At 37.5% G+C, this 16,771-nt stretch overlaps 3 protein-coding genes across 3 annotated transcripts in view; 1 reads left to right on the top strand and 2 right to left on the bottom strand.

Annotated features, from left to right (window-relative positions):
- The window catches only part of LOC128736811 (opsin, ultraviolet-sensitive), an 87,430-nt gene that overhangs the window by 46,781 nt on the left and 23,878 nt on the right, over positions 1–16,771 (top strand). The window lies entirely within an intron of this gene.
- Positions 1,629–2,406, bottom strand: LOC128737803 (uncharacterized). The gene has a single exon (XM_053832522.1). It carries the CDS (start codon positions 2,342–2,344, stop codon positions 1,817–1,819), a length of 528 nt encoding a protein of 175 aa, XP_053688497.1. The 5' UTR covers positions 2,345–2,406; the 3' UTR covers positions 1,629–1,816.
- Positions 10,011–11,292, bottom strand: LOC128737800 (uncharacterized). The gene has a single exon (XM_053832506.1). It carries the CDS (start codon positions 11,255–11,257, stop codon positions 10,127–10,129), a length of 1,131 nt encoding a protein of 376 aa, XP_053688481.1. The 5' UTR covers positions 11,258–11,292; the 3' UTR covers positions 10,011–10,126.

The following is a 16,771-nucleotide window of genomic DNA, read 5'->3' as shown; positions in this document are numbered from 1 at the left end:
TTACACTAGAATATAGCTGCTTCAAAATACTAGAATACAGCTATATGACCTTCGTTTTCGTTATTCTTCCAAATAACAATCATATCAATAGGTTTGAATGTAAAAGTATTCATTTTTTCGAAATGACTATTGTACACGGGTTAGAAGATTTTTCTCTCGGATCTGGAAAAGTTTTTTCACAAAATAACGTTTGAACGCATGGTCGTATGACCTGTTCTGAATACAGTCTCCATATTGTCACACAAAACAAATTTCAAATGTGGCTCTGGGGCTTTAAAAGCAATTTTTGGTTTCTCAGTTCCATTAGCATACAGTTCTCTGCTTGTAACTACGCCATCCGTAACCGCAATCATTCGATAGCTCGCTTAAGCGGTGTACGCAATTTTCAACTCTATTTTCAATCAACGTTTATAGAAAAAATCATAGAAATTGTTATGTAAAATCATTTATTTTTGCAATTCAACATTTGAAAACTAACTTAATTATGTCCAACATTTATAATAATAGTTTTAAACAAAATTGAAAAAAGAAACAATTCTAATTCTTAATTGCAAATCAATGAGATATAAATAAAATTAACACGTAAACAAAATATATTGAGCAAATTCGACATAAAATTAAAAAAAAAACTTAGCTTTCGAGAAATAAACTATCATGGCCCACACTTTCAAATAAAATAAAAAATAAATTGCATTAAATCGTAATCCAATTCGCCTCCAGACGATATGATACAACAGACAAAACGAGTCATCTGGTTCGACGACTCAACTTCCTACAAGAGCTGGGCAAGTCCGTGCAAGAATAAAGCGTATACTTTTTCAAGTATTTCCATATAACCATAGCAAGTGTGCTCAATGTGAGGCAGACTTAGCAATTTCCTCAAATAGTCTGCAAACAAAGTCGTTTGCCTCGTGCAAGACCGAACAAAGATTTTCCAGTAACTGAATTGCAGGACACCACCCACCCACAAGAACTACCAGTAGGCAGGTTCGTCCTGGCTAAAAGATTCAGTGAAAAGATGCTTTTGTGGGGTTCACAGAAAAGTTACTTGGCACACTTTCATTCTTTTTTTGCCTCGAAAATTATGAAGCCTCTGCTAATATACATATCACTCGACTCGTTCAAACAACCTTGTGTCAACAGAGGTTAACGGCTAGTACCCTCAGACGGAGTTTGCTCTGCAAAAGTCAAGTCCTGCCTGCCCTGCCTGCTTGCTTGAACATACCATGTATAGTGGAAACTTGCCTTCCAGCGCACGGCACAGCGTTTATCACAGCCTTCCATCACACGGTCACACTCACTTATCACATTCTTTCATCTCGTCGGATAATTTTTTTCTGGCTGCATTGTTTCCGGAAGCAACGAGTTTTCCTGGTTTCTTGATTTTCACAGTCGCAGTTTTTCTTCACAGTCTCAAAATTTTCTTCGAAATGTCACACATGTTGACTTAACACTGCACTGACATGATAACATGACCCGATTTTTGTCTGGAAAAGTCACGAGAAAACCAACGCTGTTTTAGGCAATTTCAAAGAGGACAATTTTTATAACCCGAACGAGGTATGAACAAAGCGAATGAGAGGATTTTCTTTTTGTTTCACTTAAAGAGATAAAAAGATTTACTTAACTAGACGTATATTTTTACAACTTAGCTTTAGTTACTTAATCAAATAAATTACAAAATCTCTCTCATCTCACACATAACGTCCTCTCATCATTCAATAAAACTTAAAAAAAGGAAAACGAAAAAAAACACTCAAATCTGCATTCAATCTCACACATGGTGCATTTATCACAACGTGCCGTCCCCCCACCCTTAGTGGCTCTGCCCGGAGATGGCACACTCTTTGTTCACCGCCAGTTCGAGGGCATGTTCGAGCGTGAGGGATTCGTTCTCCTCGCACAGTCGGTCCATAATCTGGCCGGTTCGCAGCCCGGTCACAAATTTGTCCAGCAGAATCGCCTCCAGGTTTTCGCCGAACTTACAGTCGACGGATAGTTTTTTCAGCCGCCCAAACCACTGCGTCACGTTTTCGTAGTCTTCCTGGCGGGCATTGTAGAAGTTGGTTCGTTCGCGGAAAATGGCCACCTGGGGGGTGTACTGCTTCCGCAGTAGGGTGCACAGTTCGTCGAAGGTTTTGTTCTTCGGCAGGACGGGATTGCACAGATCGCGCAGGGTTTTGTACGAATCACCTCCGATGACACTGATTAGCAGGGCGACCCGTTTGTTGTCCGCGATTTCATTGACTTCGAAAAATTGCTCCAACCGTTCCTGGTACACGTTCCAGTCGTCGACCGAACCGTTGAACTCCGGAATAGAACCGATCATATTTTGGAGAACCATACTGAATGCGTTACGGTTTACGTTACGGTTTCTGAACGAAATTACGACCCAACTTTGGGAACTTTGCCTAGCGGACTGAGTAGCTGCCGGTGTCGTGGCAGGCGCTTATATGCTTACGCGCACCAGTAAGTGTGTTAGTTAGTCGATTATTTTCATTCGCTACGCGATTATAGATGCTACAGTGTCTCTACAGTATCGTTACAAGGCACATGGATCGGTAGTGGTGCCGGGGATTTCCCTACCATCGTCCCACTCGGGGAGGGGGTTTGTTTTTTCTTCTGCTTGGTACATTCACCGATTTGGTTGAAATAGCGATGAGTCAGTCAGTCGCCGGCTTTGCCGGCTGAATTCGAAAACAGTTCTACTTGTTTGAAAATGAATGGAGAAAATGATATCAACACGTTACTAATCAATGTTGAATTTCATCATGTTGGCTTACAGATTTATATTAAGTAAATCAATGTCGGTATGGAAAAAGTTTGAAAATCCTTCTACCTTAGTTGTATAATTTTCCTTCACTTTATCGATATCTTATCAGAACAATCAAATAATAGAACATGTTTGTCTTTTAAAATACAGAAGCAAACAAAATGAGACCACTCTTGATGCACACAACTTGAAATCGATATGGCAAGAGTGAATTCTGATTAAATTCCACATTTATCAGTACCTACTGCAATGGCGACGGTAGACCACTGCTAACTCACATCAAAATGCACGCCCTGACAATTGTGTTGACGATGCAATGCGGTTAGGATTTTAAATTACAGTAATAATTAAACTGAATTGCAGTGTTACTGTTACTTTACACGACCTAGGAACTTTTTGCATTAGAAGTTTTCTGTTTTGCTTGGTCATCGCTTATTTGAAACGTTTATAACTTGAAGCAGTCCTATGTGAAAACTAATTTTTTTATGACAATGCAATTGAATTTTCTCAGCAAAAGAACTTTTTAAAAACATATTACCTGGAAACAGGTTTTAACCTAGTTTTTTGTCCATTGCGGTGCAAAATTTTAAACAAAATTCATAACAACTATGTTCTTCCTCATGGATTATTTTCAATGAAAAAGTAAATGTCCTACGATGCTTGGTTCCTGGGAAATAAATTTTTGAAATAGTAAAGTGTTAAGGAAAATCGAGTTTTTCGACCAAAAAATATTCATAAATAAAATAAAAATATCTTGAAAATTTTCCATCCAACTTTTCCGACCGTTCAGTGGAATTCTTCTACCGCAGTCTAAAAATGTGTGGATTGGATTTGAATTTGTTTAAACTTTCTTAAAAAAATATTTGTTGGATGCTTGGTTCAAGAGTCATGCATTTTTAAAATAATCAATGTCCGAGAAAATTACAAACTTTCCCTTGAAAATTTCTGGCTGATTGGGAGACCTTGAATGTTTTGAATATTAATTTTGTTCATGAGTCCATAACTCTATGCACGTGTATATGGAAGTGTGGGAAATGTCCTTCAATACAAACCCGAGATGAAGCAGATAGGAGTTGGCAGTCATTTTGTTATTTCGTGAAATTTTTTACATTGCTTTTTCTGACTTCTAACTGACAGGATGTCTAGTAGCTAGTAACTGCGCATTCAACCGATCCCCGTATATCTAATTTTCCAGTCTTTCCACTTCATATCTCGTCCAGATACAGATACCATAAAACACCTTCGTTTCATTACTTTTTTCTACCATTCCCACCGTCTATTGGAAAGACCATCGTCATAAAAAAATAACAATGTCTGACTCCATTAACATTAACGAAAAGTGGCACAAAAATTCCGGCCGATCGAGTGGAAAACTCCGGACCTTCAGGTGCAATTGGACTTAAAATCAAAGTTAAAATTGGACTAGAAAATAGACTTGGAACTGGACTAGAAATTAGCGTTCGAATTGAACTTGAACCCAGATTAAATTAGACTCGAATTTAGACTAATCTTGGCTTGAGGCTTTACTTCGTATTGAACTGAAAATTGGACTTAGAATTGGTTTTGAAATTAGACTTAAATGTAAGGTACTTTGGACATGATATTGGAATTGTACTGTAAATTGTAAATTGTACAGCAAATTGAACTCGAAATCAGAGACTAAATTTAACTTAAATTGAACCTAAAATTGGAATTAAATCCGACTTGCAATTTGACTTAAAATCGGACTAAGTTTTACTTCACACCGGAAATCGGTACGAAATTAGACATGAAGTTTTACTTGAAATTAAAGTTGACACTTTTCGTATTTTCCTCTCACACGTTTTGGCTCTTTAAAAATTCCATTTTCCGTTTTTTGTTTCGTTTTTTCTTCTTTTTTGTACCGTTTTCTTGGTTTTTGCTCTTCCTTTCCTTTTCTCTTTCCTCTTTTTCTTCTCTACTCTATTTTTTCTTTCCTTTACGGTTTTTTCTATTTCATCTCCCGCCTTTTGTCTTTTTCTGTTCTGATTTATTAGTCTGTTTGTTTTATTTTTTTTTCTACTTTTCTGTTCCATTTTCCCATTTTTTGTCCCAAATTCTGTTTGACCTCATTAAATGAGGGAAAATTTCCCCGTTTTCCTTATTTATTCTTTCTCTCTCTCGCTATTTTTTCTTTCCTCTTTAGTGTCTCTTATTTTCTGTTACACATTTGCTTGTTTCGTTTTTAGTCTTTTTCGTTTTCTCTGTTTTTCTTTTCGTTGCTCGCTATTTCATCTTTCTCTGATCCTTTTCTCTATATCTTGTGTTCCGAGTTTCATCTATTCCATTTTTTGTCTTTTTTCCTCGATTTTCCCCGTTTTCTGACCTGTTTTTCCTGTCTCTTCATTTGTCCCGTTTCAACTTTTTTTCGGCTTTCGTATTTTTTCGCTTTATAAGGCCACTACAAATATTTTATAACGTTTTTGCCCTTCCGGTGTTGGGCCAAGAAAAAATTTTCGACCCATTTTCGGAAATTTCGTTGTTCGAATTTCCATTTTTGTTCCGTGCTAGAAGCACTAACTCAACTCGTACACTCATTTTTCGAGTTTTTTTAGGCTGTAGAACCTACAGACAATTGATTTTATGAAAAAAATTAACTCATACCCTACAAATTATTTTTTTGCTCCCCGATTCTTCAAGTCAATTTCAAAGGGGGGGGGGGTTGACAAAAACTTTTGAAATTATTTGCAATGGCCTAACTGCTATTCCATTTTACGTTTCGTTCAGCTTTTCCTCCTTTTCTGCATTATTCTGTTTTTATTTCCCATTTTATCCCTTTCGTCTGTCGTTTTCATATTTTCATCCACATTTTTTTGCTTGTTCTGTTCCGTTTTTCCTTTTTCTCTGTTTCCGTTTATTCATTTTCCTGCTCCCGTATATTCTCGTTGTTTTTATTGCTTATCTGTCCCGTTATGGCCCATTTTTGTGCTTTTCTATCCAATTTATCCTCATTTTCATACTTTTTTTACTCGTTTTCTTTGCGGTTTTTCCTTCTTTTCTCTCATTTCTCTTCATTTCTATTATGCTATCTTTTTAGTCTTCTCGTTTTCCGTCTCCTTGTGTCACGGTTTTTCTTTCGTTTTTCTGTTTTTCATGCCAGTATTTATTCTTTCTCTCACTCGTGTTTCTTCTGTTTCTATCCCGTTTGTCCAGTGTCAAAAATACATTTCTCAAAAATACCATGGCTTTTTTCCACAACGTTCAATCTCTACGAATCTCGTTGATTTTGCCTCGTTTTACCTGCGCAAATATGAATAAAGGAGTGCAAATTGACGCAGTGTACACCGACCTGACAGCAATACGGTATCCTCCTTGCAAGACTTGAGAAGCTGGAAGTTTCCGCACCGTTTTGCAAGTGGCTACAATCATACCTAACACACCCAAATTGTTACTTGGGGGTGACAGCTGACTGCCCATGTTTAGAGCGAAAGTGTATCTATAAACTTTTTGCCGGAGCATAAAGAAATTCTGTATCATGCAAAAGAAACTAATAACAGATCATGTGCCGGTCCTAATCGTTACTTTTTCGGCGTTAAGTCAGCTTTAAGACAATATCCGAAGCGCTGAGAAAATTTGGTTGCATTTTCACAATGTTCTACGATTCTTGGATGAAGAAATATAAATTTTTGAAAAGACGCTATTCGAAAAAATCGAATTTTTTTATAAATTTCTCGAATTTTTTAAATATTACTGTTATTTATAAGTTCAGTAACTATGTCCGCGTACAAAGTTTCATGTAATTAGCTCATTTTGTATGATTTTTCAAAAACGCCCTTCAAAAGGTACAAAACGACTGTTCCTCCAACATTACCCACGCCACTAAGCAAAATTGTTCGCACAGCATCACTACCCATTTTTACAATCATTTTAACATACCAATTTAGACGTTTTCAACACTCAGTAAACTTCCTCTGAACCATTTACATTCAAATGTTCAATATTGTGGTTCCGCAAAGTAGCAAACGACCCTCGTTTCAATCCACTCATAACGTTCCCATGAGAAAGCTATACAAATTGCCATTTTTTCCACAATCAGTAACGTAAAAAATACCCTCCCGTCTTAACTGTTCAACTGAGGTAGAGCAGAGCTGATATCATAGAAACACTCCCTGTAAGCAAACAAACTTGCTGGTAAATTTTCAAGGAAAAATGGGAAAAGAAGCACAATTATTGACTAAAAATAACCTCCAGTGCTGGAAGAGAGGGAAACACGTCGCACGCTTATTATTAGGGGGTTACAGAGATTCCATTTTTAGCATTCCGCTGCGGTTCAAAAATTCATCACCTGGAGGAAAAATTGGATTCGAATCCGGTAGTAATTGGTTCCCATTACAGGTTGGTTCGATCCGCGGAGCCTCCAGCTTTTGTAAAGAGACACGTTATACAAACTTAATAAGCATTGCTTCAATGAGCCTAATTTTCTGCTGTTTCCCCTTTACGCCTTATCCTACGCTTTTTGGGTACTATAAACACCATTGATTTTATTACTGTCTTCTACCGTTCCCGCCGTCTATTGGAAATACCTCCGTTATAAACTGAAACGATTCTGCAAAAATAACGAGGTATGGACCACAGACAAATACACTAGAATTATATCCAATAGACCTAAATATTGATCGCAGTGATATTTCAATCCAGCTTTCCACGAACGGTAATGGCGGCTATTGAGCACAAGTGGGCACATTCTTTTGACATTCATTGCAGGAGCGTCGAGTTCACTCTGACGGAGTTACTATGGAAACATCCATGATTGTTTGTTGTTCGAGTGTAAAAAGGTAAACATTATTCAATTTTGCAGATCAGCTGAAGTGGAACATAATTGAATGGAAAAGAAGTTTTATGAATTGTGGCTTTACAGTTTTCGCAAACTTCAGGGAGAATGTCCAAATACGCAACGGAAAGTTACTTATCAAGTTGCTGACGCTGTTCGAGAGCAAACTTGGCAACGGTCTGACCAATATGAAGTTAATGTTTGCCTCTGAGTGCAGTCGAATGTTTAACGTCGAATGCACGACTGTAAAAAGTATTCTGAGCCGGTGCTTTCGAGAAATTATGACCACTGCAAAAGTTTGAATCCGTTCCGTTATGTTCCACTTCAGCTGATCTGCAAAATTAAACAATGTTTACAGTTTTACTCTCACACAACAAACAATCATTGATGTTTCCATAGTAACTCCGTCAGGGCGAACTCGACGCTCCTGCAATAAATGTCAAAAGATTGTGCCCCCTTGTGCTCAATAGCCGCCATTATCGCATTGAATTTTCCGTGAAAACTTAATGGTTCTTTTTTTCATTATTTAGTTAAAACAATTGTCCTTGTCGTTTTTGTATGGTGCTGCGAATCAGATAAACCAAATTTAAGAATACAGAATATAGAATACAGAGAGCGATAGTTTCAAAGGACTGAAGAGCCCTAGAGCTAAATGCTGGAGAAAAATAAACATTTTTCTGTGCAGTTTACATATTTCTAGAAATTTAGTTTTGATTCATAAGAGTAGAAATGGGGATTTTTCCCAAATCCAAGAAAACAGAAGGGGTTACCAGTGCATCAGAAAGCACACAAAAAAAACTCTGAATAATGTTGAAAAATCAAGAACCATGGCGTCTTCGGATTGGAGTCGTTTTCTCCATTATTTCTTAATTTTCCCAAACGCAGACGCCATAATAAGCGGACTGGCTGTTGTGAATCAGTTCTCATGGCTTGTTGAAGATTCCAGCTAGGAAATAAGGAACAAACAGGACAGAACCCTTTCGGACGGGATAAAACAGGATTGAACCGAATCAAAACAACAGGCTTGCTTTTTGATTATTGCCAATACGAACAAATATTCGTAAAATAAGAAGGAATCAAGCGACGGCTTTTGATTGGAGATTTGATATTCCGGCTGGTTTTGGAAACTGGAACTGGAATATCAGAGGCGTGTTACTACTTTGAGCTACAATCTTCTTTAAAGAAATTCAAGCATATTCAAAACCAATGCGCGTCGCGTTTGGTCGGAACTTCCCAATTAACAATTTATTGCACTCTTATACCGCTATTTTTGACCAATTTTGATCAGAAAAACTATCATAAAATGCAATAAAACCTTCAATGTTACTTGGGTTACTTGTGACTTTAGTCACGAAACTCCCGGGAACAAACCTGTATCCTACAGGAGCATGAAAAGTTAGGCGGCCATTTTATGAACTAAAGGCTGCGCGCGTATTACAGAAGAGAGACTATTTAGTTCTCGACAACGAAAGTAAGAAAAATCACAATTCCACGAAAAGCAGGATCATTGAAATTTAAAAATGCTCAGATTTTGTTGAAAACTTGTATATTTATTTCTTTTCGAGAACCTTAAAACCTGTATTTTTTCATTTGGCGTAAAGTTTTTTCTTAAATATTTATAACTTTTGAACCACAGAACCGTTTTAATCAAATTGGTTTCAAATGAAAGGTTTAATGAGCTATTCAAGAAGTAATTTGGAAATAAACTTTCAGATCAGATTTTTTTTCACAACCAACTCAGATTACAATAGGATTCTGGGAATAGAATAGTCACATGTGAATGTATACATACGAAATTTAACAGGAGTTGAAATTAACAGCAATTTAGCGTTTTTCATTTGATAGTTTATTGTGAGTCTTTTTTCAAAATTTTGTCCACCGTTTTCTAATGCTTTTTTGCAAAGCACGCAACCCTCGTTGAAAGAATTCTGCGTGTTTAGGAATCGATCCAATTCTTGATACTGAATATCTTGAAGCATAGTGGTAGAATTGCTATACTAACAAGCTATGCCTCATGCATCTGAACAATTACAAAGAAATCAGATGGATCAATGTCTAGTGAATGTGGCGGGAGTGATAAAACTTTACCTTTTTGCTAGAGCAAAATAGTCTTGTCATATCAGTCCGAAATTCGACTTAGCTCAAACGCGTTTAAATTAAATCACATCATTTGCAAAACATAATGTTCTTGACCTTGACCACTATGTTTGAACGATGATGTCAGAGCGTGACCGGAATATATTACATCATTTTGCTACTTGTTATTGTTTACTTAAGTCGGCAGTAAAAATGAAATGGATGTCATTTTGGCAATCAACCCAACAAAATAAATTTGTTCAGCTTCACAACGAGAGGTGAAACATTTTACTTACCCATCAATTTATATTAATATACAGACACTATCAATTGATTTCGGATTCATAAATTACAAACAAATTTGTGCTTGATTGTATAACTTTGTAATTATAATTTTCCTCTTAAATAGCTTATCAACTAAATTAACATCGAAAGACTAACTAATAATATATCACACTTCACTCGCTCATCCGAACTCGTCCGAAAACTCACAGTTCTTGGTCACCGTCAACAGAAGCTCGATCAGCAGTATCGCCAGCAGCGCCGCGACGAGCTCCACCACGTCGTCGAGTGCGGACGCGTCCCTTTTTCTGAGCGCCACCAGCTCTATTAGCTCCCTCCGGTAGGCCATCGCCGAGGGCCGGAATTGGTGCCGATTCCACCGCACTTTCCTTCAAGCAGGCTTCCAGTGCCGGTGGAGCAGCGCACACTTCCGCGCACTCTAGCTCAACCGGTGCTGAGTCCAAACAGGGGGGAGCTGGGGCTCCGAAGCCACCGCTAATGCCACCACCGCCACCGCCGCCGCTAGCCGCGCCGAACAGCGTACCACTTGGAGCTGATGCAAAAGGTTGTGATTTAAAGGCAAAGTTTTCTGCAGATTTTCCAAATAACGAAGAAGGTGCAGCTGCACCAAGCGCTTGGGGTTGAGAGAATCCTCCAAAATTATCAGCTAGTCTGCCGAATCTTTGTTCCAGCGGTTTTGGAGCTGAATAAAGGAGATTTTCTGCACGTGCCGGTTGTCCTCCAAAGAAGCACGTTTGAAGTCTGGGGGCTGGACAAATTTGTGGTTTGTAAAATGGGGACTTTTGCGTAATGTAGGCATTTTCTTTAGCAGCACACTCCTTGTTTACGGCAATGTCCAAAGCTTGCTCTAGTTTTAACGTTTCATTTTCTTCGCACAATCGATCCAGTACTTGGCCTGGTTTCAAACCCGTAATGAATTTATCCATCAGAATCGCTTGCAAACTTTCACCAAATTTACAATTAACTGACAAGCGTTTTAGCCTTCCATACCATTGGGTGGCATTTTCCTGGTACTCCTGGCGGACATTGTAGAAGCTAGCTCTTTCGCGAAAAATCGAAATCTGTGGACTGAACTGTTTCCGCAGCAACTCACAGAGATCGGCAAATGATTTATCCCGGGGTGCTGCAGGGTGGCACAAATCACGCAAACTTTTGTACGCATCGGCACCGATGACACTGATCAAAAAGGCACTTCGCTTCGCATCGGGTACGTCATTCACGTCGAAAAACTGCTCCAACCGTTCGTAGTAGACATCCCAATCATCAGCGGAACTATTAAACTCCGAAATCGTACCAATCATCTGCGATCGATTCATTTCACTAGCGGCAACGGGCGACAACGTGTTCCGGCGTACTGAAATTTTTGATTGGACTGTCGCGCGACAGGCTGCCGGCAGTACGCTTTATAGAATTTTCAAGCACCGGCTGCCAGCGCACACACCACTTGAGGTGAGGTTGCAAATTCGGAATGGTTGGTGTTGGTGCTCCACCAATACCACTCGCGGGTCGCGGTGGTAGTAAACTGTTTCCAACAGAAACTAGTGCAATCGTGAAAATATGAGTACAATCACCATCTGCCGATGCTGATGCAAGATAATTCAAGTTCATGGCGACGGACGGTTTAATTCGTTCGACGCCGAGGTGTTGTACAATATTAATGTTGCAAACAATTGAATTGTTCAATGATTGTTCTCACTCAATTTTACCTTCGTGATAGCATAGGACAATAAAAGCTAATATTTCTGCGTGTGTTCAACATTAGCATTTCAGCGGAAAATTACCACGGATCCCAAATTTCGCTAATTACTTTAACTAATTCATCAGACGGGAAAAATTTTCGGAATGATGCTATAATTATTGCTAACGTGACACGCAGCAGCAGGGAGCAGGGATCGATAATGAGCACAAAGCAAACAAACGGTGCGTTTGTTTTTTCCTGGTCGTGCCATTAGCAATGTTCGGTGAAATGGCAAAACTGCCTGTACGCACCAGTTGCAGAAAAACATTCCGGTCAAATTTTGACGCAGTGCTAATGGATTCTGAGAAAATAAATTTAATTTTCTCTGCCACGAGGGAACCATTCAGGAAAAACCACCAAAATAGTGATGTCAGCAACTGATAAATAGTTCCACGGGGAATGTTTTGTGGGTAAAATTTTCCACAGACCGTAAGCGTTGCCAATAAATTGAACCACGAGAAAATGTCATTCATTTCGCGATAAATGACAAAAATGCTAGATGCTAGATTCGGAAATCGAATCGATCCAATAAAACTTTACTCATCCTAATATGTCACTTTACACCATTAATTCACCATTTTGAAATGCACGTTAATGGTCAAAATGGTCGAAAGTCCATCTTTTAACTTTTTACTTTTTACTTTTTACTTTTTACTTTTTACTTTTTACTTTTTACTTTTTACTTTTTACTTTTTACTTTTTACTTTTTACTTTTTACTTTTTACTTTTTACTTTTTACTTTTTACTTTTTACTTTTTACTTTTTACTTTTTACTTTTTACTTTTTACTTTTTACTTTTTACTTTTTACTTTTTACTTTTTACTTTTTACTTTTTACTTTTTACTTTTTACTTTTTACTTTTTACTTTTTACTTTTTACTTTTTACTTTTTACTTTTTACTTTTTACTTTTTACTTTTTACTTTTTACTTTTTACTTTTTACTTTTTACTTTTTACTTTTTACTTTTTACTTTTTACTTTTTACTTTTTACTTTTTACTTTTTACTTGTTACTTGTTACTTGTTACTTTTTACTTTTTACTTTTTACTTGTTACTTGTTACTTGTTACTTGTTACTTGTTACTTGTTACTTGTTACTTGTTACTTGTTACTTGTTACTTGTTACTTGTTACTTGTTACTTGTTACTTGTTACTTGTTACTTGTTACTTGTTACTTGTTACTTGTTACTTGTTACTTGTTACTTGTTACTTGTTACTTGTTACTTGTTACTTGTTACTTGTTACTTGTTACTTGTTACTTGTTACTTGTTACTTGTTACTTGTTACTTGTTACTTGTTACTTGTTACTTGTTACTTGTTACTTGTTACTTGTTACTTGTTACTTGTTACTTGTTACTTGTTACTTGTTACTTGTTACTTGTTACTTGTTACTTGTTACTTGTTACTTGTTACTTGTTACTTGTTACTTGTTACTTGTTACTTGTTACTTGTTACTTGTTACTTGTTACTTGTTACTTGTTACTTGTTACTTGTTACTTGTTACTTGTTACTTGTTACTTGTTACTTGTTACTTGTTACTTGTTACTTGTTACTTGTTACTTGTTACTTGTTACTTGTTACTTGTTACTTGTTACTTGTTACTTGTTACTTGTTACTTGTTACTTGTTACTTGTTACTTGTTACTTGTTACTTGTTACTTGTTACTTGTTACTTGTTACTTGTTACTTGTTACTTGTTACTTGTTACTTGTTACTTGTTACTTGTTACTTGTTACTTGTTACTTGTTACTTGTTACTTGTTACTTGTTACTTGTTACTTGTTACTTGTTACTTGTTACTTGTTACTTGTTACTTGTTACTTGTTACTTGTTACTTGTTACTTGTTACTTGTTACTTGTTACTTGTTACTTGTTACTTGTTACTTGTTACTTGTTACTTGTTACTTGTTACTTGTTACTTGTTACTTGTTACTTGTTTATTGTTTATTGTTTATTGTTTATGTATAAAATTCATCTGACATTTGTGTCTTAATGAATAAACTAGTAACTAATTTCTACGAAAAACATCAAGAAGACGGTCACGAAAGACATTGATGGACACGTTAAAGTCGAACATTTCGAATACTTCATTAAAACGATGACATATAACACGTATCGGTTCATTAGCACCAAACAAATGGGCCCGCGGCTCCAGGTACAAAAAGTTTCGTTGTCGTAGTGGTCGTATGGGAGCATATATGTTCAGCTGCTCTAACAACGCCGGGCAGTCGATGTGGTCGGTCAGAAGTTTAGCAGCAAAAACTGCTTGTGCGATTCGTCGTCTCAGTTCCAATGGCTGAATACCGAGAAGTCGGCAGCGGCTTTCGTACGGCGGCAAATTGGACGGATCGCTCCATGGGAGATGGCGAAGAGCATAGCGGACGAATTTTTTCTGTACCATTTCAATCCTGTGTGACCAATTTGCGTGAAATGGGCACCACACAACAGAACTAGTTTCGAGGATTGATCTCACAAGCGAACAGTACAGCGATTTCAAGCACAGTGGGTCACGAAACTCATCCGCAATCTTGAAAATGAATCCCAGCTGTCGGTTGGCCCTCGAGATTATGTTTTCGTAGTGGGTCTTGAACGTAAGTTCATTGTCTAGTAGCACTCCCAGATCCTTTATGCACTGTACACGAAGAAGACGATGGTCGGCAATAGTGTAGCTATATTCAACGGGCGTACGTTTTCGGTGAAACGAAATCACATTGCACTTCTCTATGCTTAACGTCAGGCGGTTTCTAGCACACCAATCCACAAATATATTCAAGTATTCTTGCAGCTCCGCGCAGTCACTCAGGCACGTAATGACTTTAAAAATTTTAGTGTCGTCGGCATAAAATAATCGGCAGCCATGTGAGAGCAAAAGTGAGACATCGTTTATAAAAATTGAAAATAGCAGTGGACCCAGGTTGCTGCCTTGTGGGACACCTGATTGATTAGAGAAACAGTTGGAGACAGCAGAGCCTATTTTGACACACAAACTTCTATTAGTCAAGTAAGATCTGAACCAGCATACGGCGTTTACAGATACACCTAATTTTTCCATTTTGCTAAGCAATATTCCGTGGTCGACTCGATCGAAAGCCGCTTTCAGGTCTAGGTAAATAGCGTCAGTTTGAGAGCGAGAATCCAAACTTTGTAGACAACGGGAAACAAATTGCATCAGGTTTGTGGTCACTGATCTTTTCGGAAAAAATCCGTGCTGGTCAACGTCAATATAGAATTTACAGCAAGCAAACAAAGCGTCATTTATGATAATTTCGAATAATTTTGAGCAAGCGCACAATGACGTGATTCCGCGGTATTTAGTGATGTCTCGTTTGTCACCTTTTTTGTGTATTGGAAACAGATAAGAAAACTTCCATTGGTCAGGAAATTTGCGCTGCTGTATCGACATATTAAAAAGTTTCGCGATTTGTGGGCTAAGCACGTTACTGCATCGTTTTAAAAGAGCAGAGGGGATACCATCCGGACCAGCTGCATATGAAGTCTTCAGTTTACCCAGCGCGGCATTTACAATATCACTGTTAATATCCGGTAACTCAAACGAAAAAACATCACATGGCACTGCATTACTGGCTTCTTCAATTTCTGTAGCAGATGCGATGGAATCGGTGAATACATGTTTGAAATGCTCGGCAAAAAGGTCACATTTCTCTCCTTCACTATTAGCGATGCAGTTGCCCATAAACATAGAAGAGGGTAATCCACATTCTTTTCGTTTCGCGTTCACAAACGACCAAAATTGTTTAGGCTGCATGCGAAGACGATCTTGAATGCGATTCACATAGCAATTGTAAAGATAACGATTGTAACTACGATACCGGTTGCTTGCAGTGTTGAACTGATGTTTGTAATACGGTGAGCGATGGCAGCAATATTTTCGCAAAGCGGCCGATCGCAGACGCTTAAGCGAACGTAGGCGTGCATTGGACCATGCTGGCTTGCGTAATGGTCCACATACTGGAACTACCCGATTGGTGACATTTTGAATGGCACTGCTAAAAGAACAAACCGCATCGTCGATACTAGAGGTATCCAAAAGAGCATTCCAGTCAACCTCAGAGAAGGCTGCACAGAGTTCGATGTAGTCGGCCCGGCGAAACTTGTTACTTGTTACTTGTTACTTGTTACTTGTTACTTGTTACTTGTTACTTGTTACTTGTTACTTGTTACTTGTTACTTGTTACTTGTTACTTGTTACTTGTTACTTGTTACTTGTTACTTGTTACTTGTTACTTGTTACTTGTTACTTGTTACTTGTTACTTGTTACTTGTTACTTGTTACTTGTTACTTGTTACTTGTTACTTGTTACTTGTTACTTGTTACTTGTTACTTGTTACTTGTTACTTGTTACTTGTTACTTGTTACTTGTTACTTGTTACTTGTTACTTGTTACTTGTTACTTGTTACTTGTTACTTGTTACTTGTTACTTGTTACTTGTTACTTGTTACTTGTTACTTGTTACTTGTTACTTGTTACTTGTTACTTGTTACTTGTTACTTGTTACTTGTTACTTGTTACTTGTTACTTGTTACTTGTTACTTGTTACTTGTTACTTGTTACTTGTTACTTGTTACTTGTTACTTGTTACTTGTTACTTGTTACTTGTTACTTGTTACTTGTTACTTGTTACTTGTTACTTGTTACTTGTTACTTGTTACTTGTTACTTGTTACTTGTTACTTGTTACTTGTTACTTGTTACTTGTTACTTGTTACTTGTTACTTGTTACTTGTTACTTGTTACTTGTTACTTGTTACTTGTTACTTGTTACTTGTTACTTGTTACTTGTTACTTGTTACTTGTTACTTGTTACTTGTTACTTGTTACTTGTTACTTGTTACTTGTTTATTGTTTATTGTTTATTGTTTATGTATAAAATTCATCTGACATTTGTGTCTTAATGAATAAACTAGTAACTAATTTCTACGAAAAACATCAAGAAGACGGTCACGAAAGACATTGATGGACACGTTAAAGTCGAACATTTCGAATACTTCATTAAAACGATGACATATAACACGTATCGGTTCATTAGCACCAAACAAATGGGCCCGCGGCTCCAGGTACAAAAAGTTTCGTTGTC

Source organism: Sabethes cyaneus, chromosome 2 (assembly GCF_943734655.1).
Source record: "Sabethes cyaneus chromosome 2, idSabCyanKW18_F2, whole genome shotgun sequence".
NCBI classification, from domain to species: Eukaryota; Metazoa; Arthropoda; class Insecta; order Diptera; family Culicidae; genus Sabethes; species Sabethes cyaneus.
This window is presented reverse-complemented; position numbering and strand designations above follow the sequence as displayed.

Coding starts and splice junctions, on each gene's coding strand:
- LOC128737803 (XM_053832522.1), bottom strand. CDS start 2,344: ATGGTTCTCCAAAATATGATCGGTTCTATTCCGGAGTTCAACGGTTCG.
- LOC128737800 (XM_053832506.1), bottom strand. CDS start 11,257: ATGAATCGATCGCAGATGATTGGTACGATTTCGGAGTTTAATAGTTCC.